The sequence below is a fragment of the Rousettus aegyptiacus genome, unplaced genomic scaffold (assembly GCF_014176215.1).
Source record: "Rousettus aegyptiacus isolate mRouAeg1 unplaced genomic scaffold, mRouAeg1.p scaffold_m13_p_1, whole genome shotgun sequence".
NCBI classification, from domain to species: domain Eukaryota; kingdom Metazoa; phylum Chordata; class Mammalia; order Chiroptera; family Pteropodidae; genus Rousettus; species Rousettus aegyptiacus.
In genome coordinates this window covers 1,584,758-1,608,732 of record NW_023416284.1, presented here as the reverse complement: position 1 = coordinate 1,608,732, position 23,975 = coordinate 1,584,758, and the positions used below count along the sequence as shown (strand labels likewise).

General features: G+C 68.8%; 1 protein-coding gene and 1 pseudogene across 5 annotated transcripts in view; both read right to left on the bottom strand.

Moving 5' to 3' along the window:
- Positions 1 to 23,975, bottom strand: part of PRDM16 (PR/SET domain 16) — a 272,002-nt gene that overhangs the window by 6,795 nt on the left and 241,232 nt on the right. For 3 of the 5 annotated variants that reach the window (XM_036227890.1, XM_036227880.1, XM_036227889.1), the window contains 10 exons: positions 22,628 to 22,811; positions 20,926 to 21,073; positions 20,399 to 20,552; positions 14,741 to 16,154; positions 12,606 to 12,693; positions 9,624 to 9,793; positions 9,078 to 9,155; positions 3,935 to 4,104; positions 3,588 to 3,762; positions 256 to 492 (listed from right to left, as the gene is read on the bottom strand). In XM_036227890.1, coding sequence (XP_036083783.1) covers positions 256 to 492; positions 3,588 to 3,762; positions 3,935 to 4,104; positions 9,078 to 9,155; positions 9,624 to 9,793; positions 12,606 to 12,693; positions 14,741 to 16,154; positions 20,399 to 20,552; positions 20,926 to 21,073; positions 22,628 to 22,811 — 2,818 coding nt within the window. The remainder of the gene's footprint in view (positions 1 to 255; positions 493 to 3,587; positions 3,763 to 3,934; positions 4,105 to 9,077; positions 9,156 to 9,623; positions 9,794 to 12,605; positions 12,694 to 14,740; positions 16,155 to 20,398; positions 20,553 to 20,925; positions 21,074 to 22,627; positions 22,812 to 23,975) is intronic. The other 2 variants (XM_036227892.1, XM_036227884.1) reach the window with 1 other exon arrangement.
- On the bottom strand, positions 10,267 to 10,385 carry LOC118606714 (annotated as a pseudogene).

Below are 23,975 nucleotides of genomic sequence, written 5' to 3'. Positions count from 1 at the left end.
CGTGCCTATGTGTGTGGTACGCGTGTGCTGTGTGCACATGCGTGTGGCGTGTGCATGTGTGCGTGTGTGTGTGTGTGGTGAGCGGGCTGCGCCCTGGCCCCTGCCCCAGGCCTGGCCTCACCCTGTGGTAGGCCCACCCGCGGGAGGACGGTGATCCAGCCAGGACGGCGGGTTCTCTGCCGGTGTGGGGCCGAGTCACCGCGTGGCGCTTGGGTCCCGCCCCCCCACCGGCTGGCCCACTGAGCCAGCACCCACCTGCGGGTGTGGTCGAAGCCCACGGCCAGGGAGGTGGGTGGCTCCTCATCCTCCTCATCCTCGTAGGCGCCCCGGGGCTCGGGCGTGGGGGACACGGCATCCACGTCGTCCTGGGACTTCCCCGCCAGGCTGTCCTCGTCCTCCTCCAGGTCCTCCTCCTCCTCCTCTGCGTCCTCCGGCTTCCCGCCGGCCAGGCCTGGACCCTGCGGGGCGCCGTCCAGGTCCTGGGCGTCCGGCCTGAAATGGCAGGGGAGCGAGTTGGCCACCACCCCCGAAGGCCGGCGACTCTGGCCAGCTCCTCCTCCATCGCCTCCCCCGCCTCCTGCTCCCTCCGAGATGGCCTGGCTCGTGCTCACGGACGCCGCAGAGCTGTGGCCCTGGCCGCGTCCCCGTTGGGGAAAGTCTGCCCACTGAGCAGGTGGCGGGTGATGGCGGGGGCCACGTCCGAGGCACCTGCTATGCCAGAGTGGACACCAGGACCATCGGGGCTCAGGGCGAGGGTGCGTGCTGAGGGGGACCGTGGCCAGCCTGGGGGAGAGGTCCTGGTGCCGGGCCGGGCACTGCCGGGGACACCCTCAGGGGACTCTGTGGGGGAGGCTGGCCCAGCCCCGTTGGGTCCCCCTCCTCCTGCCAGCGTCGAGGCCACAGGATGCGTGACGCCCAGGACGAGGCCCCTGGGGTCAGCCTGGCCCGGCCAGACTTTCCCGCCCTGGGTCCCCGTCGCTACGGGAGGAGGCACCCTGGGTGTGGCTGAGTCCAGGCCGGGCAGGCTGGGCCTGAGGGCCGCCCGGGCGGGTGTGCAACACGTGGGTGAGGGCCAGGGGGGCAAGGCACACGTCTGGACCTGGTCTCCGTGCCCCTGGGCCCAGTGCTCCTGGGCCCCACACGGCTCACGACAGCCCACCCTCTGCCGGGGAGATGCCGTCCTGCTCTCGGCGCCGGGCGGGGGTTGGCGCCCCCTCCTGCCATCGCCGGCCCCAGACGTGGACCGTGCGGCGGGCCTGGGGACCCCACTGCCTTCGCTTCCTATCTTTCCGTGAGGAAGGGAGCAGAGCCGTCGCCGACCTGCCTTCCGGGCGGCCGCACGGGCTCGCTCCCCTCCTCCCTGGCGTCCGGTGTGGGGCCCTCGCACACACCCGCCCCCACCAGCAGTGGGTGCTCTGGAGCCGGGCACGGTGGGCCGGGACCTGTCTCCTCCCCGGCTCTCAGCGGGGGGACCTTGGCGGGGCCTTGGCGCCTCGGACTCCTCCGTGCCTCTGGGTGACACGAGACCACCCCGCGCCAGGGACCGGGGAACGGAGCGGGGGGCCGGGGAACGGAGCGGGGGGCCGGGGCGCGGCACACGTCACCCGTCCCTGCTTCGTCCTCACGTGGCGACCCCCACGCTTGGCGTCTGCGTCCAACTTCCCTTCCGTAAGGCCCGGGCGTAGGGCGTTAGGGCCACCTGGCTCCAGGGTGACCTCATCTCCCCAAACAATATCACGTTGCAAGGCCCCGGGGGCCAGGACTCCAACATATAAATTTGGGGGACCCAATTCAGCCCACGGATTTAAGGGGCTGTGAGGCCAGGGAGCCAGGGGGGCATGAAGTTCTCCCTGACAGTTAGGGGAACGGAACGGGCTCTGAATGAGAACCGGACCACGATACGGGGCCCGATGGCACAGCCAGTGACCTGCCGCGTCACGCAGATGGGCTGGCGTGTGTCAGGGTGACTCCGGCTCCCACGTTCGCAGTGGCGTGGGGCGCCTCCTGCCAGGCTCCTGGGCGAGGCTTTAGCAGGACAGGCCGTCCGCGGGCCTGGGTTCGGGGCTGGCTCTGCCCGGCTTCCTGCGGGACTTGGGGCCGGGGTCCTGTGTCTGGGCCTCGCCTTCCCCCGGGGGCCACGGGAAGCCCACAGGAAGCTCGTGGCGGAGGGAAGAGACAGGACGGTGCCGTCCCCTCTGCCCGGCGCGGTGTGTGCAGTGTCTTCCTCAGGCTGCTGGGGGCCCGGGGGCCTTTCCGGGGCTCCTGGGCCCCCCATGGGCAGCGCCAGCCTGGGGGACGCCCTTGTTGCATCCCTGTCAGGCCTTCGCGGGCTTTGCCCTGGGTGAGGGAGCCGCAGCAGGGCTTGTCTTCAACAGCCAGGACGCGCCTCGTGGCCCGGGCTGCGGCTGCCACGAGGACGAGGCGCCTGTGACTTTCTCTGAAGGTGGCGGTCAGGCCGTCTGAGCCACGGACGGCTCTCGGGCAGGGCTGCACCCTGGGTGGGCTAACGACAGGCAGGACACAGCCGGTCCCAGAGGGCGGACTCCCGGGGGACCGTCCTCCCTCGCTGGAGCTGGACAGGAGGGCCCTGGGCCCTGGGGGCTGCAGAGCGCAGCCCACCTGTGTTGGCGTGAGGGCTGGCCCTCTGGGCCTGGCTGTGTGGCCGGAGCAAGGCACCCACTTCTCTGGGCCTCAGTTTCCCCTCTGCAGAACGAGGGGTGTGCAGGCCTGAGGCCCCTGAGAGCGTCCCTGGTGCTCTGACAGCTTGTCCGGCAGCAGCGTTCACCCAAAGAGAACCTCTTCCTGGGTCTGATGAGTCCTTTGAGGGTGGGGGGCAGAGTGAAGGCCGCACGCTGACCTCGTGGTCGGGTGGCGCAGGGCGCCCTCCTCGCTCCTGAGCCCGCCTTCCGCCACTTTCTGGTGCTGTGTGTGCGTGTGTGTGTGTACGTGCACACATACATGCGCACGCATGCATGCACACATGTGCACAAGCATGCACACATGGACGCGTGCATAGTGTGTGCATGTGTGCACGGGCACATGGTATGTGTGTGAGCGTGTGCATGCATGGATGTGACTGTGTACAGGCATGTACGTACACGCACATGTGCACGCATGCATGTGTATGCATGTGTGTGCGCGTTCATGCATGTGCGGGCATGTGTGTATGCATGTGCATGAGTGTATGCATGCATGAGCGCTTGTGTGTGCGTGCGCGGGTGTGTGTGTGTGTTTAGAGGGGAAGCCCAGGATAAACTGAGGTACTCTCACGTCGCAGAGGCTGGGAGGTGCTGGCGGGAGCCCTTGCCAGGCTGGCCTCCGGCTGCACATCTGTGAACGTCAAGGCCAAGCCGTGCCAGTTGCCAGTCAGGCCCATGTGCTGGGTGCTGCTCTAGGTGCCAGGGTGCATCGGCACCCTCTCCAGATGAAGAAACTGAGGCAGGAAGGGAGGCTCCCTGCTGAAGGCCCCCCAGCTCTCCCGTGGCAGAGCCCGTGGGCCTCACCCTCTGCCTGAGCCCCCGGCCTGTCCAGGTGTGCCCAGGGGGGCTGGTGCTGGCGTGGGGCCCCTCCCTGCTCAGGCTTCTTACCGTTTGTCTGTTCGCACTGACACTTGGTTCATCTCACTATTTGCGATAAAGTTTCTGATTTCAGAGAAATAGGAGTCTTCCTTCTCGTCCAAAAGTGCGTGGGTGTCCGACTCGGAGGTGGGGGAGGAGGCGCTGGTCCCCAGGTGGTTGGTGAGGACCCCAGAGTGCTGGCTCACTGTAGGGACGGAAGCAGCAGAGGGCGCACCTCAGCCGACCCCCCCCACCCCCGCATGTCTCTCCCATCCCCCACGCCGCCCCCTTTCCGTCCTCCCTCCCCCACTCCTGACGCGGCCGCCGCCACTGTGTGCGGCCCACGGGGCGTCCTGGGCCCGCCCGCAGGGGCGCACCTGGCGCGTGCTCGTGCTCGTGCTTCTTGAGGTGCCGGTCCAGGTTGGTCTGCTGCCCGAAGCACCGGTTGCACAGGTGGCACTTGAAGGGCTTCTCCTTGTTGTGGATGTTGCGGACGTGCCGCTGGAGGTTGGAGGAGATGCTGAAGGAGCGGTCGCAGTACTTGCACCTGGAAGGCACGCGCCTCAGAGGAGCGCCCGGCCCCGCCCCCGGCGCCCCGCCGCCGGAGGCCGCCAGGCCACCTCACCTGGAAGGTGGTCATGGCGAGGCCGTGCTAGAAGCGGCTCGGCTTAGAGGAGCAGGGGCGCTCCCCTCCAACCCTCGGGAGGAGGGTCGCGTTGGGATGTGCCCTGAGGTGGTGGAGGGGACAGGGGATGGGGGGTCGCACGCTCCTGGTGTGCAGCGCCGGTCCAGTCCCCCAGCTGGGCGCCCCCGCCCAGCAGGCCCGCGTGGAGAGCGTTGTGCCCCCAGCAGCCACAAGGGGGCAGCATCGCACCGCGGGAGAAGCCGCCCCCGCCTCTCCCGCAGAGAACGGGCGGCGCTGACCGACCGGGGAGAGCCAGGTCTTAGTGGGTCCTTTCCAGGTCCCGTCTCAGTTCGTCACTCCATTACGTGGGGGCTGGGCCCCCCCAAGAGGTGCCTTAGTGTCTTTAGCACCCCTGAAGGTGGGGGCATCCCCAGCCCTGCCTTGTCTACAGGGACGGCAGGTGACCACACTGTCCCATGTGCCCCTCTGTGGTCCGTCCTGCCTGCCAGGTTGTCCTGACATCTGACTTTGCCCAAACGACGAGCTTCACGGCCGGCAAACGGCCACGCTGAGACGCCTGGAATGTGACGGGGGTCCCCCTAGGTGCGGGGAAGGGTCATTCTCCCCGGTTTGCAGAGCGGGGATGAAGAGCCAGGGCCTAGCGACTCACGCACCCGGGAGCAAGACAACCCAGCCAGAAGCAGAGAGCGAGTGGGGGCCGGGGAGGGGGCCGCCGGGGGGACCGGTGCATGTGCCCGCGTGTTCATGTGTGCCTGCGTGTTCGTGTGCGCGCGTTCGCGTGTGCGTGTGGTGCGCGTGTTCACGTGTGCCTGCATGTTTGCGCGTGTGTTTGTGTGTTCGCGTGTGCGTGTGGTGCGCGTGCGTGTGCTCGTGTGTGCATGTGGCGTGCGTGTGCTCATGTGTGCGTGTGCTCATGTGTGCGTGTGGCGCGTGTGCGTGTGGTGCGTGCGCGCACCCATGCCCCGCCCCGCACACTCCATGGCCACCCCGCCGGGGCCTCAGAGGCGCGTGAGCCCCCGGCAGGCGGGGTCCACGCTGGCGCTTTTCCTCTGAGGAGACAAAAGCAGCCTCCGCACGCGGCGAGCACACAGCCCTGGCTGGCCCGGGTCGGGGGACGGTCTGCCCGGCCGGTCCCTGCGGGGCTCACGCCGGAGAGTCACACTCATCCAGCGGGACTGGACGTGGCTGGCCAGCGCTGGGACCTGCCCGAAGTGCGGCACTCCCACAGGAGGGCCCACCCCACCCCGACGGGGGCCGGCGGCCGCACTCCACTGCGGCATGGTGGTCACGTGGGTGGAGATGGCCTGAGGACACCGGGGTCAGGCCCGCAGGGGCTGTGGAAGAGAGGCCTCCACGACACTGCTGCCCGGCACGTGAGGCACTCGCACCTGACGCTGGACGCCCAGCCCCTGGCCCTGCCCGGGGGTCTGATGGACCACAGCGCTGCCCGGGTCTTGGCGGCGGGGGCCCTCGGGCGCCCCGCCCTGCCCGGCCCCACCCCCTGAGAGGCCGCAGCCCTGTCCTGGGAGGCTCGGAGCCTCCGAGTCCCTGCCCCTTGGCCTTCGGGACGAAGCCCCGAGAGGCGATGACCTAACGATGGCCGGGGGCCGGTTAGAAAGGACCCCCGAGGCTCCACGGCATGGTCATGGCTGCGGGGCTTCACTCGCTCAGTTCCAGAAGCTTCCAAAACCTGCCGAGCCCTGCCCCACAGTGGTGGGCGGGAGCCCCCGTGACCTGTGCTCCTCGCGAGCCGGCTGAGCCACCTCTGTGCCCCGGGGACACCAGGCTTCGGCCACAGCCTGTCTTCCGGCAGCGTCGTGACCGTGAGTGGCCCTGACGTGGACCTGCCATCGGAAGCCCACGTGGGAGGCACCGCTGTGCTGTCTTTCTCGGCCCGCTCGGCGGGGGAGTCAGGCGGGGGTGGGCAGTGATGCCCGGGGACCCACTGCCCTGGACCCTCCCCCCGCCCAGTGGTCTGGGAAAGAGGCCTTTACGCCCCAGGCCCTCCCCCAGACACAGCCCCGGTGGGCCAGGCTCCCACACTGCTCCTCGGGCGGTCACTCAGGAAGGACCAAGGGCAAGGCCAAGCTGGCCCCATGCGCCCTGCCCACCGCGGGCTCCCCGGGCCACGCTGTGCCCGCCCTTGGTCCACGTGTGCTCGCCGCACAGCCCCCCTCGCCTCGTGTCTCTGGACGGCCGGGCCCTTCGCGAGTCCCCGCAGCGGCTGAGCCCTGAGCAGCCAGGACGGGAGGGACCTGCGTGAGGGGCCGGCCGGGCAGGGCTCTGCGAGACGCTGACTCCACCACGTGGGGCCCGGGAGGGCCGGGGGGCCGTGCCGTCAGCCGGGTTCTGAATGTGGCCCTCCCTGGTGGCCCAGACTGCGGGGTTTGTTTGAAGTTTAGGGGAGCAGTGAGCCCAGAGCTCGAGGGGGCAGGGTTCTGCAGGTGCCTGGGAAGTGAGTTGTAAAAAAGGCTGATGGTGGCCGGTGAAGCTCGCAGCTGTGCTGTGCGGGACGGCTCCGCGGGGCTCCGACGGGCAGGGGCACGGGTGGGCGGCCATGGCGGGCGGCGCAGCCGAGGGCCCGGTTGTGACCGGCCATGTCTGCTGCCACCCCAGGAAGCCCGCCATGGTGGGCCCAGCACGGGGCGGGGGAGCAGAAGCCCCCGGGGGCCCAGCGGGGCCACAGCAGCCGCCTCTGGGAGGATGGTAAAGGTGGGGGTGGGAAGGACAGAAATCCAGACCCCGAAATGACACTGACAAAGGGGACAGGCAGGGCGGCCCCTAGGCCCCGAGGGAGACGGGTCACTGAGCCCGGCTCGGGTGCTCGGCCGACGCAGACGCAGGACGGGAGCTGGGGAGGGGCGGACGGGCGAGCGTCCTCGGGCGGGAATCCCAGCGCCCTGGGCGGCCCTCAGGCCAGCCTGCGAGCTGGCATCCAGGCCGTGACTCCGGGCCCCGCCGGGCGACACCCTGGAGGGCCCCCCAAGCCCCGTGGCCAGGCCGGACGGGGAGAGACGCTCCCCACATTTCTGATCCCATTTTTACCCTTCTCCAGCCCGGTCTCCACCAGCACCTCTACCCCCCCCCCCCCCCGCCAGAGCTTTAAGGGGAGTCACAGCCCCGCCCCGTCCTCCGGCTTCTCTCAGAGACCTCTGCCATAGTGGCCATCGCCCAGGACACGGGTCAGGCCAGGCAGGGGGTCTGACCTCCTCTCCAGGAAATGCATCAGCCACACTGAAAGGTCGTTTTCGCCCACATCCGGACTTTGAAACACTTTCTGGGTGATTTTGGATGGTCTGGGGTGAGGACTCCAGGCAGTCTGCTTTGGTTCCCGGCCACTTCGGGCAGCCTGTGCAAAGCCTGGCCCGCGCGGGGGACGTCAACGGCCTCTGGCATGCGCACCGTGGTGCATGTGGCCGCCGGCCCGGGCGGGCTCATGCGGGCGGGCGGGGGGAGGGGCTGCAATCAGCCTCCCGGGCCGGGGCCCTGAGGCGGGGCCTGTGCCCGGGCGGAAGCGCGAACTCGCCTCTCCTCCCGCTTCAGCCCTGCCAGTGATCAAAGCGCCCGGGAGCCCCCTGACGTCACGGGGCGGCCACACCCCCAGACGCCCCATCGCGGGGCTGCCCGCGCCAGACCCCGCCAGGATTTGCAGCACAGACGTTCACAGCAGCTGCCGTCACGCAAGCTGAACCTCACAGATGGGCGAGAGCGGAAGTCGCCGATAATGGGCGCTACTGCGCGCCCGGCCCCGCGCCCGGCCCCGGCCGAGAGGCGCCCTCGCCGCAGGGGCAGCCCGTGGGCGGGCGTGGGGCCGGGCAGGCTTTCTGCTGCTAGCCGCTGTTAGGTCGTGACGCGGTGTTTGGAGGCGTGGGGGGGGGGGCAGCGGCCTGTGTGTCAGGGGGTGCTGGGGCGCTGACCAGACAACCAGCTGGGACAGGATGTGGCCCTGGGGTGGCCGAGGACACCTGTGATGCCCCCAGTGGGCCAGGACACTCGCAGGCGCCCCAGTGGGCACCCTCCCCAGGCACGAGGACACACACAGTCTCCAGGGCCAGTGGGCGACTCCGAGCTCGGGGTGGCCACACGTGGGCATCGCACGCAGCCAGCTTCCAACCCCGCCAGAGTCCCCGTCCCAGCGGCAGATACCCAGACACCCCGACACCCCCGGGGGGCACCTCCGCATCTGAACCGCGGGCGCGGCACGCACTGGGCTCTCACTGGAATGCCGACTCCCAGGGGCCCCTCCCCGAGCGGGGTCCCTGGGAGCCAGTGTGTCACCCTTGGCCTTTCTTGCGCCCGACCAAGGCCCCAGGGGTGGAGGGAACAGGACGGTAAGCTAGTGCGGCCGTGAGCTCAGACCCCGGGCATTTGGGGGCATCAGAAATGCAGGCGCACTCCCACCCCTGTCACCGCCCCCCATGTGCTGTGAGGCCGCCTCTGCCCCAGCACTGAGGGGCGAGGTGGGGAGCAGACCCTCGGCTTCTGTCCAGAGTGGTCAAGGGGACCTCAGGACACCCAGCCCGGCTGGGACCCGCGTCTGCACAGCTCCCTTCCCCGTCTTAGGCACCCGCCGTGGTCCACTGCACGGGCCGATGTCAGCTGTGGCCGGGGCTGGTGCCACAGACCAGCCCTGCGGCCCCGGCTTCCAGCTGATCCCGCTCGAGCCCCTGCCCCAGCCGGCACCCCAGTGACCGGAGGGCGAGCGCCCCGGGCACAGGCCCCGGTGGGCGGGCGGGGGCCTTCGGGAGCCTGTCAGGCAACAGCTGCCTCATCTTTGCAGCATCCCAGGGTGCAGGGCGGCCGCGCGGCCCGGAGGGAGGGCCCCGGGGAGGGGCCTGGTGCCCACCCGCTGCCTGCGCCGGGCGGGCTCGCACCTGTACGGCTGCTCCCCAGTGTGCGTCCTCAGGTGTCTCGTGAGGTTTGCAGATCGAGGGAAGATCTTCCCGCAGTACCTGGGGTGGGTGGCGGGGGCAACGGCAGGCGGAGTCAGACTTGTCGCCCAGGTGCTTTAGGGCCCCGCCCCCCCCCCCCACCGGGTCCTAGTCCTCAGCTCCCACACCTGGGGCAGGTGGCCCCGCTGCACATCACGGATTTCAATCTCTTGCAGACCCAGGACCCAGCCGAGCTTAACAGAGACCCCACGTGTGCCCCGGGGCAGACGGACCGGGGTGCTGAGCCGGCTGGGATGGCCCGTCCTCCCCGCCGCTGGGCCCTCGGTCCCCTCCCGGAGCTGGGGTTAAACATTGGCCGGCACGCCGTGCTTCCGGCCGGCTCACGGGAACACAGCGTGGCGGGCAGGAGGGCCGCCCCGCACACGCGGGTGACAGGTCGCAGCTCCGGGCGGAGGCCGTGACTGAGGTCTTTCCCGGAAGCGCCGTTCGCAGGGCCGCCCTGCGGCCCGGGCACAAGCCGCGACTCACCGGCACGTGTATCGCTCCTTGCCCTTCCGGAGGATGGGGTCCGAGAGCGTGGGGGGCGGGGACCGGAAGTTGAAGGGGTGGTGAGGGAGGGGCTGCAGGGAGCCGCCAGCGTCCGCCTTCAAGGCCGCGAAGCTCTCCAGCTTCTCCGTCATGGTCTCGATGGCTGACACCTGCGGGCACGAGAGCGGGAGAGGCTGGGGGTCCCCCTGGGGCTGCTACCCCCCCTGAAGAGCGTGCGCCCACGCCGTGGGCCTCTGAGGGTCCCCGGCGACAGAGCGCGTCAGCGCGCCCGCCCAAGACACGGCCAGCGGGCCCTCGGGCTGTCACTGGGCACGGCCGTCTCGTTTTCCAGGCCGTGGAGCTGAACTCTTCCACTTCCTGTGGCCAGTCCTGCCCTTGTCCTCCCACGGAGCCCCCCTGCGGTCCAGGGTCCAGGCCGTGGCCGCTGGAACCGGCCCTCAGCAGCCAGCCACGCCTCTGCCTAGCCTGGTGGGACATGGTGACGCAGGCTGCCGATAATGGGCCTGTACGAACCCTCGTTCTGAAACGAGCCACCGGCGTCCTGATGGTTTGACCCGTGGCCAGCACCCCTGGATGACTAGTCTGGGTCAAAGACAGAATTATACCTAATTTTTTTTTTCAATGCCTACAGCACCTGGTCTTCCTAGGTGGTCTCTCACCCAAGTACCACCCAGTCCCGACCCCGCTTAGCTTCCGAGATCAGCTGAGATCGGGCACGTTCAGGGTGGCCTGGCCGTAGACTCTAAATTGTTTTGTGAGTTTTGACAAATTAAGACAGCTACCTGAATCTCAGGTTAAACAGGGATTGCGGGCCTCAGGCGCCACCACCACCACCTAGTGGCCGCAGGCCATGGCTGCAGGCGAAGGCCCGGAAAGAAGTCTGCAGCCTGAGACTAGACCCCACCAACCACGTGCCGGGGGTGCTCCAGGGGGTGCTCCAGGGGGTGCTCCAGGGGGCGCCGCCAGTGCCACAGGGCGCCAGACTCCCGGAGGACACAGGAGCTGCCTCCCTGCCCCCTGGAGGTGCCGAGGCTTGCTCAGGGCGCAGGGGCGGTGGCACTGGTCATTTCTGCCCGTTGGGCATTGTCGTGTTCAGAATCTGGCTGCGCCCGTCCCCTGAGGCTTGGGGACAGGAGAGGGGAGGAGGCCCACAGAGCTGCAAAGGCCTCGGCAGCACTACCCCCCCTTCCCTGGACGGGGGGGGCGGCCCTGTGAGCCAGGCCTTGTGGGAGGCCGGGCAGGGCAGGGCGAACAGGAAGCTGTCGTTACGGCCCAGGGCCAGGGCCCTTTGGGGCATGAGCTGGGGAACCACTGCCTGGTTACAACAGAAACACCCAGAAAGCGCTTGATGGATAGAAAGTGGTGTCCGCCCTTCAGGGCCCAGGCCTCGCCGTGACCCAGGGCTGTGACCCCATGGGGCAGGCCTGGTCGCCCATCAGACGCAGGATGCTTCCTGCCCTAGGCGGCCCTCCCTGTCCCCGCCGATGGACAGGTGGAAACCGCCCCCTCCACAGCCTGGATGGACGGCGGGACCCGGAGCACCGACTGCTGCCTGCCTGTCCATGGGCTCGGTTTTAGCCGCAGCCCTGGCGGGCTCTGGAACGCTCCACCACCCCAGACTCCCCCAAACTGCGGGACATGGTGGGGGCTGCCTGCCCACATGTGGGGTCCTGGCAGTGTCCTGCCCGGCAAGCGACCAGCTGACGCCTTCCATGGCAGAGAGCCCACACTTTGTAGGAGCCATCGGTTACCCGGCCCCAGTGATGGCCTGACCTCAGGCCATTTAGTTAGGTGACTTATTGGTCATCTGCCATCACCACCCCCCCGCCCCCACCACAGGGCCCACGGGGCAGGCAGTGGGGCGCAGGGGGACGGACAGGAGGGACAATGGGTGGCTGGCCCCCCTGCCGGGCCTCCCTTCCTCAGGCCTGGGTGGGTCTCCCAGAGGCCTCCCCAGGTCTGGCCCGCTCAGCCTGCTCTGCCCGACCGGGGCCGGCTCCGTCACAAACACAAACACAGGATGTGCCTGGCTTGTCGGCTCTTTGCAGCCCGACCCGAGGAAAATCGGGGGAAGTTATTAAGCAAACTCCACGGCCCCAGTGAAACAATGTGGGGCACTAAGTTTAGCCATGAGCCAGGCAGGGCGAGGGCTTCACAGCCCGGGGCGTTTGTCCCAGCCCCAGAGAGGGAACAATGCCCTGCTGCCCGCCTGGAGGCGGGGTTCGGGCCCATCCCACAGTTTGGGTCCCTGGAGCCTCCGGGCGGGGTGAGGAGGCCTGTGGCTTGGGGGGCAAGCGGGCAGAGAATCCGGGAGCCCCTGCCGGCCCCGCTGCTCAGCCCAGCTGCTGCCTCGGCTCCGTGCCCGTCCTCTTGGGAGAATGTGGCCAGAAGGGCAGACAGGAGCTCCTGCAGGCGCGGCGGGGTCGGAGGCCGCTGCCCGGCCTTGGGGTTTCTTTCCTACACCCCAGCCCTAGTCGGGCAGAGGCTTCACCAGGCTCTAGCACAGGGGAGCTCTGCCCGCCCCCCCTGCCTGGGACCCTGGGGCCCGGATGCCGGTCCCTCCTCTTCGCTCCTGCGCCTCGTTTCCCGCTCGGCCCCTGCACGCAGGCCGGGCCTGTCCTGGCCGAGGCACTGAACCCCAGAGGGGCCGCCTGCGCCCGCACCCCCTGACCATGCTGGCCACCCCCACACTCGGAATTCTGGGGTTCACTCCTTCACTCGGCCCGCTGCCCCGCTGAAGCTCATGCCCCTGCCACAGCCCGAGCCGAAGTCTGGGGGTTTGCCCGCAGGCCGGGGTCCTCGGCGGCCTCTGAGGGACGTGGGGCGTGGCGGAGGACCAGCCTCCCTGTCCGCTCGTTGCCCCGGCCTCGCGGCAACCAGGGGCCCCGTGGGGCGAGCGCTCCGGGCGCGCGGCAGGCGGGGAGCTGCGCCCGCGGGGTGCGCCCAGCCCGGGCGTCTCACCTGGGGGGGGAAGAGCAGCGGCGATGGCCTCAGGTACTTCTCCTTCAGGACGCCCACGGGGCCTGGCACCTTCCGCTTCTCCACCCTGCTGGACAGCAACACACAGGGTTACGCACCCCACCCACGCAGAGCGCCGGCTCCCGCCCCGCCGGTCGCCAGGCGGGGGCCTCGCGTCCGGGCCGTCGCGTCGCCAAGGGGGACACCGTGGCCCACGCGAGCCGCCCCGCTAGCCTGCGTGGGCCTCCCGGCTGCGGCCGGCCCTGCCCCGCGCCTGCTCGGCCCCCTCGCGAGCTCCCGTCACCACGCTGGGCCCGGCCGCGTCTGCCTCATGTCTGTCCCCTGGGGCCCAGCCGCGGCCCCTCGTGTGCGTGTGGACGCCCGGCGCCGGAGCCCGGACGCTCTGCCAAGTGGCCCATCAGCCCCGCGAGGGCTCAGCCCTGCCGGGGCCCCTGGCTGCCCCCGCCGCCCACTTCCCCGCCCTCCCGGCCCTGGGCACGGGGTGCTCTGCCCGCGGTGAACGCGAGTGACCAGTGGGTTCCGTCCCAGGGAAGTGACCGGGGCCTCCTCGCCCAGCCAGGTGGCCTCAACCCCTAAACTTGTGAAGGCCGCTAGTGATAACAATTCTAGAATGTTCCCCAGATTCTGCTGACAACTCTGTTAACCACGGAGCAGGGTCCAGCGACCCCTCCCTTCCCCGTCTCCCCGTGATGCCTGCCTCAGTCTCCCTTGTGGGGCCGAGACTTCCTCTCGGCTCTGGGGACACCCGCCACCTCTCCACATGCAGACACAGCCCCCTAAACGAACCCGGACCAGTCGCTCACGTCACTCGCACGTGTGACGCTGCCCCCCAGGGGGCCGGCCGGGGCGCTGGCCGGAGCGGGATGGGGACGGCCAGCAGGGCGGGAGGCCGGTGCAGCCACCCCGGGGACCCCGGAGGCAGGCGCACCTCGCCGGCGAGCCCACGAGACCCAGGGCCGGGGCCGGGAGGGAGGGGGTGAGTGACAGGCTCTGGGAAGGCCCCCCGGGGGGAACAAGCCCCTGGGGTGGCTTGGCGGGTGGCGGGGACGGGGGTGTCTGGCTCCGCAGGGCTTAACGGAGGCCGAGGCTGGCCCACGTCGCACCTGTCCTGCCCCGCGCTGTAGCTGGCGGCACGTGCAGGGCAGGGGCCCCGTACGAGGGAGGGGCGAGGTTTGTCTCCACCCCTTCTCCTGCCTCTTTGCCGTAAGGTGGCCCCGCAGGCTGGGGAGGGTGGGGACCCACGTGGGCGCTGGTGGGCACAGCGGGACGCGCGCCCACCTGCCCTGCCGGCATCTCTGCCGTCATATCTCCCACGCGCACCTTCCGCAGGCGCGACCCCACCTGCACGCCCCGCCGGGCCCCGCCGGCCCCTGGGGAACAGCCGGCTCACGGGCCTCTCTCCCCCCAGGCACGGCCCACGCCAGCTGTGGCCACGTGGGCCTGCACCCCCCGCTCCCTCCCAAGCCTGCACACGCTCACAGCCCGCTCCTCGGGGTTCAGCCTGCCCGGGACCCCAGCACGCGTGTGGTGAGGGGCAGACCCCTCCTTCCTAACGACCCACCTGATCGAAGCCTGCCCGGGAACTGCGGGGCACAGAGACGGCCCTTCACCGGGAGGGCTATCAAAGTAAACGGACACTGGTTTCTGTAAACCCTCCTTCTCTCCCTCTCCCCTTCGAGGACCAGGGCTTCCCTCTCTGAGGCTCCCCTATGAATTCCCGGGGCCACCAGAGACCCCGGCTCTGGCTCTGAAGAGCAGCCCAAGGGAACAGAGATGTTTGGAGCAGAGGAAAGAATGGGGGTCTGAGTTTTGCGGGGGGCAGAGTTGGTCCAGAGCAGACAGCTGGGCTCAAGGCAGGGCGGCGGGCACCCCAGTGGCCATCAGAGAAAGGGAGCCGCGTGTATCAGGAGCCCCTGCCCTAGCCCCGGCCAGGGACCTGCCCCGGGGGAGGGGGGCCGAGCCGGTGTGTGCTGAGGCACAGACCCCCGAGTGCAGGTGCCCCTGAAGCTGGCAAAGCAGAGGGAGGGGCCTCGGGGGGACCAGGAGCATCACCTCCCGCACTCGGACCCGCCCAGCAGCCCACCTGGAGGGTAGGTGGGGACAGGACATGGTAATACCTGTAGATGGGGTCCATGAAGAAGGCAGACGGCTTGGCGTAGTGCAGGGCGGGCTGCGGCAGCTGCGCCGGGCACGCCGGGGCCAGCCCCTCGCCGACCCCCAGCTTGCGCTCGCCGTACACGTGGTTCTTGCGGGGCTCCCGGCCCCCGCCGTTCAGGCTGGCCCGGGTGCGGCTGCTGATGCTCAGGTCCAGCGGCTGCTCCTCGCCGGACGCCGGGGCCGGCGCGGCCTTGGGCGCGGGCAGCGTGGGCTTCGCCTCTTTGGGTTTGGTGGTGAGGTCGCAGGGGGCCTCGGCGCTAGGGCCGCCCACCTTGAGGGCGTCCCGGGGCGACCGGGGCTCAGCCTTGACCAGCAGGCTGTGGGCGAGGCTGCGGTCCGTGAAGGGGTAGAGGGAGTGGGGGAAGCTGGGCAGGAACTGGAAGGGGAAGGCGGCGTGGTAGGGCAGCGCCCCCAGCTTCTTCTCCGGCACGCCCGCGAAGCCGGGACCGAAGTACCTCTCGGCGATGGAGGCGATGGCCTTGATGGAGTCGCCCGCCGCGCCCGCCGCCGTCAGCAGCTGCTCGTCGGGCGGCGGGAAGAAGGAGTGGTGGGCGTAGAAGACGGGCACCTCGCCCACGCCGCCGGGGGCCCCCGGGGGCGCCGGGCCCCCCCCGAACTCAGGCTTGCCCTCAGCTGCCTTGCTCTTGTCCTTGGCCTTGTCGCGGTCGCTGTCCACGTCGCTGTCCAGGTCCGAGCCCGAGCCCGTGGTCGTGTCCAGGTCGGTCCCGGTCGTGGTGTTGATGTCCTCGAAGTCGCTGCCGTCCGACAGGTCGCTGCCCCGCGCCTTGAGCTTCTCGGCGTACGCGTCGCCCAGGCGGCCCTCGAACTTGTCCTCGGCCCCCGCGGCCGCCGTGGCGCCCTGGCCGCTGTTGGCCACGGCGGAGACCAGGGGCAGGGCCGGGTTCCCCAGGGGGCTGGGCAGCTTGGCGTCCTGGGCGTGGTTCAGCGGGCTCTTGAGCAGCGGCGTGGGAGGCAGCAGAGGTGGCCGGGGGTACAGGGACGGAGGGAAGATGCCGGGGAAGCCGGGGGTGAGCGTGGGGAAGGCCGGCGGCGCCGCGGAGAAGGCCAGGCCCCCCGGGTGCGGCCGGGAGGGGAAGTAGTCGCCGAAGCCCAGGCCGGCGTGGTTGAGGCTGGGGGGCGGCTTGGCCTTGTCCATGGCGGGGCCGGGGGGCAGTGGCAGGCCCGGGGGGAAGAGGCCGCCGGGCGCGTGGTGGCTCTTGCCCTCGCAGAAGCGCCGGTGCTTGTTGAGGGAGGAGGTGGTGCTGAACATCTGGCCGCAGTCCTTGCACCGGATCTGCGTGCGGCAGTCGGCGTGCATCCGCTTGTGGCGGCACAGGTTGGAGAACTGCGTGTAGGACTTGTGGCAGACCTCGCCTGCAGCGTCAGCGGAGAGCGACAAGGCGCCGTGAGAAATTACGGGAAACCCGGAGCGGGGGAGGGGGGAGGGCGCCCCGGGTCGCGTCTGTCCCGGGGACCGGGGCTGCCTGTGCTCGCGTGGCACGCGCGTGTGTGCACACGCATGTCGCTATGCGTGCGGGTGTGTCTGCATGCGCGTGCTCAGCTGTGTGTGACTGCATGTGCATGTACGTGTGCATATGTGCTCGTTGGTGTTGCGTGCATGTGTGTGCTGTGCATATGTGCATGTGTGCACACGTGAGTGCACAGGCATGTCAGTGTGTGCGCGGGTGTGTCTGCACATGTGTGTTCAGGTGCGTGTTCACGCGAGCACACATGCACATACATGTGCAGGTGCGTGCAAGCATGTTACAGGTGTGCACACACGTGCATACACATGCACACGTGGAGGCGTGTGCCCGCATGTGCATATACATGCTGCTGCGTGCAGCTGTGTCTGCATGAGCGTGTTTAGGTGTGTGTGTATGTGTGGATATGTGCTTGCGGGTGTGCACATGCACCTGTCAGCACAGTTTGCATGTGCGCGTACAGGTGTGTTGCACATGTGCACGCCGTGCGTGTGCACACGTGTGCCTGCATGCATGAGTGCACACGCATGTACATGCACATGTGCGTCTCACTGTCCGGTGACCAGCACGAGCTGACAGAGCCCAGCGGCCTCCCCTGGGGTCCCGGGCTGGGCGGACTGATCCCCCCTCACCGGGAGATGGGGTGCGGCTGCAGCCTGCACCTTCCTCCCCGGGAGCGTCTGTCGCGTGGGGCCAGGGACCCCGGCACCGCTCAGGGTGGCCCCGTCCCGCAGGCGGTCATGTCTGTGGTTGGGGCATCTCGCCCCAAACCCCCACCGTGCCTCCGGCACAGTGACAGGAAGCCCCGACCACCCAGCTCAGGCCTCTGCTTTCTAAAGTGCAAAATGTCCCCCGCTCCCCCTGCCCCTTTCTGTCCCTGGCCTCACTTTCTGCCCCCAGGAGAGGGAGGTCTCAGGGGGACCAGTCCACTGAGGGGTTCTGAGTCAGGACCTCTGGGGCCCTGGCAAGGCGTGACCATCATTTGGGGGCGGCCTGCGGGTAGAGGTGGTAGGGGAGCCCCAGGCAGGGCCGTGTAGAGAGGGGCTGGGTCCGTATTTCTAAAAAGCGGGACCTCCCCAAATGGGATCGAAGGGGCAGCGCCAGGCTCAGGCGGGTGGACGCCAGTCTCTGCTCTGAGCAGCAGAGGGCAGTGCCAGCCAGAGCGGCCTCCAGGACCCGGGGCCCCAAGGGGCCCGGCTCGGCCATTTTCCCCACGGCCTGTGAGCTGAGTGTCAGCAAATCACCAGCTTTTCTTTCTCCTGTTTTTCTAGCAGTGGGAGGAACACACGCACTCACACACACACACACACACACACACGCGCGCGCGCATGCGCACACACACACGCACACACCGCGTGTCTCTCTCTGCGGGACCGTTTGTGCCCTAAATGCAGCCCCGGTGAAAACAATGCCTCCGGCGGGCCCCGTGCTGGCCACGAGCGCCGGCCTGCCTGAGGTCATGCCGTTCCAGCTGGGAGCTCTGGCCCAGAGATTACCATGGTCTCTAATCACGGTATCTATTTATATTAACGGCTCTGCCTTCCCGGCCGTCTGGCATGGCGGGGCGTTTGCAAGGCTGAAGGGAAGAGTGTTGCCTCATTTAATCACATCTGCCTCTTCGGGAGGCTGCTGGGGCAGGGGCGTCTCCACAGGACGCTCTATAAATGCCCTGGGATCTCGCGCCCGCGCCTCGGCTCAGCCTGGATGGACAAACGAGTGAGGCCTCACTGTGCCCACGGCCCCCCGAGGACGCGTCCTGCCCGTGCCCTGTCAGCGGCCGCCGTCCTGCCTGAGCGCGGACCCGTGCCCGGGCTCGGGGAGCCTGAAACGCCCGGCTCCCACCGCCGCGTCCCCCGCTCCCACGGCGGAGGGTCCTGCAGAGAGGCCGCAGGGGCTGAGATGCTGGTCCTGGACTTGGGTTGGCGGCCGCTGGTTCAGAGCCAGGAGGCGAGGTGGCCGCCCGCACGGGGCTGAGAGAGGCCCCCGGAGCGAGGGCGCCCCCGGGCCCTGCCGGGATGCAGAGGGGTGCTGGCCAGAGGTCATCCCGTCAGCAGTGTACACACGAGCGCACACACCCATGCTGGCGCACACTCACACACTCACACACTCACACGCTCAGCATGCACCCACGCTCGTGCACGCTCACGCACACACGCTCACACTCACACACATGCACACACGCTCACACACTCACGCACTCACGCACTCACGCATGCACCCATGCTCGCACACACACACTCACGCACACACTCTCACGCTCGCACACATGCACACACGTGCACATACACTCACGCACTCATGCACTCACGCATGCACCCATGCTCGCACACACGCACACAATCATGCTCACACACACTCTGCATGCACGCTCACGCACACACACTCCGCACGCACCCCGGCACGTACTTGGGCACCCCGGTGCAGGGGGCACCACCGGGGAGTAACGCTGCCTCGGTCTGCATGCTCAGAGAGGCGGGGGCTTGGGGGCTTCCGGCACGTCTTGGCACGGATCGACGGGGGCTGTGGTGGCAGCCAGGTGCCACCCGACGGGAGGACGCAGGCTTGTGCTCGCTGGGGCGCGCTGCAACCCCCCCGGGGAGCTGGGGCACAGTGGGGTACACTGTAAACCCCCCGGGGAGCAGGGGGCACAGCGGGGCGCGCTGCAACACCCCTGGGCGCCGACCACGCCTGCAGGTCCCAGGTCCCAGGCCCAGCCTCACTCGCACCCAGCTGCGTCTTCCCGGCCCCTCCCAGAGGGGTGGGTCCTGCCACCATGCGGCCGGCAGGCGGTTCACACCACCGCTAAGATGCTCTCTCTCCAGGGCCTGCGAGGAGCCGGCCCAGCTGCCTGCCCAAGGCCTGGCTGGCCGGTCAGCACGGCCTCTTTGAGGCTCATGTCCGACACTGCACAACCCCTACAATGGCAGGGACACCCTGACCCCAAGTCCCCAGGCTCCCAGAGTCACCCCAAGTTCTGGGCCACCCAGCCCAGGGTCAGGAGCCAGGGCCCTTGAGCCAGAACCTGGGCTCCGTGGCATGGCCTTGAGCACATACTTCTCTGTCAGTCGGAGACAGAGCAGCCCGCGCCCCAGGATTTTGTAAAGGTCCCACGAGGGAACATGTGGGAGCAGCAACTCAGCAATGCCGGCGTGAACGGCGACTCAGCACTGTGATGGTGTGAACATGACCAGGCTCAATGTTAGTGTGAACGGCAACTCACTGCTGTCATGTGTGAAATGAGTGCTCGTTGCACTGCCAAGCAGACAGGAACCTCCAGGGTCACACCCCTGGGATCTGACCCTTTCCGACCTCTGACCCCTTGCCTATGCACCCGTCCCTCACTACCCAAACGCACCTGGCCTCAAGGCCTCTGCGCTGGAGCCGCATCCTGAGCCCCCTCTGCAGGCGCCCCCCGGGGACCCCCACTGCCGCCGGTCTCTGCACGAGCACCTCTCGCCCACGGCCGTCCTGGCCCCCGGGGGCACTGACAGGGTCGGGGCCTCTCTGGCTGGCCTCCTAGCCCTGCGCGGCCCCCCGCCCCCCCCGCCCCCCCGGCTCCTGCGCCCGTCACAGACGTCGCCCGTGTTTACGGCTTGGCCTCCGGCTCGTAAGCTCCCCGAGGACAGGGCAGGGCCCTGTCATCCACAGCCGGGACCCGCCGCCAGACTGCTGGCCCGGGCACCCCAGAGGCCGCCGTGCACATGGACAGCGGAGGTCGGCGAGTGCGTCTGGGGCTGCCGTGGCCCCCGGAGCCCAGGGCGGGTGGGCGCGAGTGCGGGGAGCAGGGGGCAGGGAGGGGCTGCCGGCTCCTTCTTAGGACCCCGACTGGACCGCTGGACGGTCCTTCCCACCGCCCGCCTCCTGCCGCCTCAGGGAGAAGCGCGAGGGGGCACCGGGGAGGGGGAGGGGAAGGTGAGGGCCGAGCGAGACCCGAGACCCACGGTCGCCCTGACCAGGCAGCCCCAGGGCGGCCCCAGTGCCTGGGGCTCACGCGGCAGCGGCAACGGCAGCTGCCACGAGCACTTTCCAAAGAAACGGGGTCTCTCCGGTGGGGACGGCCGGCGGGGGGGACTGCGCGGCTTGGGCCCCCCCCAGCACCCCCAGGGCACGGCGGGAGGCGCCGGGGTGACTTACATATGAAGGGTTTGACTGTGCTGTGGATGTGCTTGTGCTGCTTGAGGCCGGAGGACGTGGCGAAGGTCTTGCCGCAGTCGGGGCAGGCGTGCGCCCGCGCCCCGACGTGCTGGGACCGGATGTGCCGCTGCAGGTTGCTGGGGTCCGTGAACACCTGGGGCACAGATGCCGTCGGCCGGCGCCCGTCCACGTGCCCTGGCCGCCGGATGGGTCCGCCGGCCGCTCTGCCCCCTGCCCAAGCCCGTGCTGCAGTGGCGACCCCCAGGGGGCCTCAGAGAGCTGTCGAGGCTCCCCCAGAGCCCGTTCCCTCCCTCCATGACAATTCCCAAGAGACCTGTGGCCAAGGCGGGTGCGAGGCAGGAGCTCAGAGAGAAACTGTGTGCTCGTGGGGCCCGGGGCGGGCGCCTGGCCCCTGCCGGCCTCCCCTGCCACGGGGGGAGTCGGGGCCTGCCTCTTGCGGCCCGGCCCGGCCCGCAGCATGGCCCGGGCCTCTCGGGGACCTGCTCCTGGAGGGGAGGGCACGTTACCTTCACGCAGTTTTCACATTCGAAGCGCTTGCCGCTGTCGTGGGACATCTGGTGGCGAATGAGGTTGGACTTCCAGTTGAAGGCCTTGGGGCACTGGTCACATTTGTACTCTCTCTCCTCCGTGTGGACGACCATGTGCTGCTCCAGGCTGCGCAGGGAGCACAGGGGTCACGGCCGGGCCCGTCTGCCCCCGCTGCCCGGCGGCGAGGGGCCCTCGGTCCCGCGTGGCCCGTTCTCAGCGGTGGTCACGGCGGCCAGCACTCCCTGCTCAGAGGTCAGAGCGCGTCCTGGCACGCGTCCGTCCACTGCCCCTCTGGACAGGCCAGTGGGATGGAGGCGCAGAGGCGGCCTTCCGGAGCGAGCTCGGGCCCTTTCTGAGACCACCCAGGGCCCCGGCCCGCACGTCCTGGCCGCTCTTCGGGACGACCTTAATCTTGAAGCTGACCTGGTGCCTGAGAGTAAAGGTGCCCACCGTCGTCATGAACCCGAGGGGGGGTCGGGCCCAGGAAGCCCGCGCCGCCCTCTGAGAGGCCTCGGGGTGCGCGCCGGCCACGCCGGGCTTGGACGAGGGGTCGGCTGGGACGTGGGAGTGGGCTGACCTCCAAGGGGATGCGGGGCGGAGCGCCCAGCGGCTCGGTGACCGGCCGCGCTGACCCCCTCCCTGGGGACGCCCTGCGTCTCCTGCCCCAGGTGCTCCGTTAATCTTCGTGAGCGGAGCAGTCAAACGCCGCGGCCCGTTAATTACGGGCCCAGCCAGCCACTTAGCTGAGAGCCGCTCGGCTCTCCAGCGCCCGGCAGGCTGCACCCTTTTCCCTGCTATTAATTGTGATTTATGTGTTTATGTAAAGAAAACACGACCCCCTCGAGCAGCGTGGCCGCCCGGGGCCTCGGCCAGGATTTGCCCAAACGCTGGCTGCTCAGTCACCTGTTCAGGGCGGAGGGTTCCTGCCCCCGGGGAGGCCGTGGCGGGGCCGGCGGCCAGGCCCAGGCCATCACACGCCCGCCAGTGAACGAGGGGCTGCACTCTGACTTTGCGAGCCTGTCTCGGAGAAGGTTCTAGACAGCGGGAAAGGCTTCCTGGCTTCCTGGAGCACGGGCCCCGCATGTCCTGGCTTTCCCCCATGGGGGCCCCTCTTTCCGGGGACCTCGGGGCCTCTGGCCCCCTGGTCCTGGCTCCTGCCTGGCCCTGGGGTGAGGCCTCTTGGGACAGGTGGGTGCTGCCTGTGGGGAGAAGCTGGAGACGGGAATAGGGGATGGGGAGGCCCTGCCTCTGCCCACTGTCTCGAGGGTCAGGCCATCCTGACAGCTCCTGGGCAGGGGGGCATGGCTGGCCCCCACTCTGGATGTCCACGGAGCGGCTGTGGGGCCCTGGGTTTCTCCACTCGCTTCTCGTCTGCCTCCCTAACTAAGCTGTGACTATGGGGGCCGGCGACGTCTCGGCCGGGCGGCACGTGGGCTCTGACCAGGGACCCGGCCTTGGCGTCGGAGCCGGGGGCACACGTGGCCTCCACCTGCCAGCACCTGGGTCTGCGGTCCCCACCGTCAGATGAGGGGCTGGGCACCTGCTCCGGGGTGTGCCGCCCTGGAGGGGCCCCTCGTCTCCACCTGTACCGGGGTCCCTGGGCCTGTCGGGGATGAGGGCTCCCCCCTACCCGGGGCTCCTGGGGTCCCTGCCGGCTCCGGGGTGGGGGTGCGGAGGCACCTGCTCTTGCTGGGGAACATCCGCTCGCAGTCCTTGCACTCGAGGGCCTGCCCGCCGCCCCCGCCGCCCAGGCCCTGGAGCAGCGCGGCCCCCACCGGGCCGCACGCATACTTCTTGTGGCGCCGCAGGTCCAGCTTGGACTGGAAGAGCTCGTCACACAGCTCGCAGCGGAAGGTGGGCTCCCCTGCAAGAGAGAGGGTTGGGAGGGGGGCGGAGGCTGCGAGGGTCAGCCCCGCCCCTGCTCCTTCCTGCCCTGCATCCCGGCCCCCAGCATCCCGCCCCAAGACCTGTCCCCATGCAGGGAGCATGTGGGAGGAGGGGCCCGCTCTGCTGTGGGCTTGCGAAGAAGGCCCAGCGCTCGGGAGCGGAGAAGGAGGCCCGGCCAAGTGCCTTGTTTATGAATCAGGAGGAGAAAGACGACAGAGCTCTAATGCGTGTCATAAATTATTGTTGTCAAGGTCAAACAAATTAAAAGGAGGGGCAGCTATGATTATGCTCCCGAGGCAGCATCCTGACTGGGCGCCAAGCTGCACGGCCGGCCCAGGGCTGTCAGTTTCCGGGGCGGGGGGGGGGGCCCTCGCCCGTCCCAGCCCCTCCCCAGCAGCTGCCTGACGCACGGCAGCTTCTCCCCAGCGCGCAGTCCCCTCCCGGACCGAGGGGACCTGCCTCCCACCCAGGTGTGCAGGCAGAACACACTAGAGCTCTTGCACAGGCGAACAAAAAAGTGTGGATGTGAGTGCTTGTGCGCGACTGTGAATGCACGTGCTGCTCGGGCGTGGGTGTGCAGCAGCGTGAGGATGCGTGCACGAGTGTGACTGTTTGTGCATGTCGGCACCCTGTCCACGCACCTCTGTGTGGGTGTGTCGGCACCCTGTCCACGCATCTCCGTGTGGGTGTGTCGGCACCCTGTCCACGCACCTCCGTGTGGGTGTGTCGGCACTTTGTGCACCTACACCCCTGCTCGTGTTGGTATACATGTGTGTCAGTGTGCATGTGTGCACACGTGTGTCAGTGTGCATGTGTTTCTGTTTCTGTATGTGGCTACGTGTGTGAAAATTTGTGCACTTCCATGTCTTCGTGCTGCATGCACGTACACGTAAGTGTGCCTGGGTGTTCGGGCACGTGTGCATTTGTGCACACTTGTGTGTATTGTGTTGTACGTGTGTGCATGACTGTACAAATCTGTGTGCATGGTTGACCATGTGTTATGTGCGTTGATTGTGCATGTGTTTGTGTGCGTCTGATGTGTTTGAGGGTGTGTGTGTGCACGCATTAATGTGTGTGTGCCTCTGTGTGCACGTGTGCGTGTGTGTTTGAGCGCGTGTGCACATGCACCAGGACCCCTGGG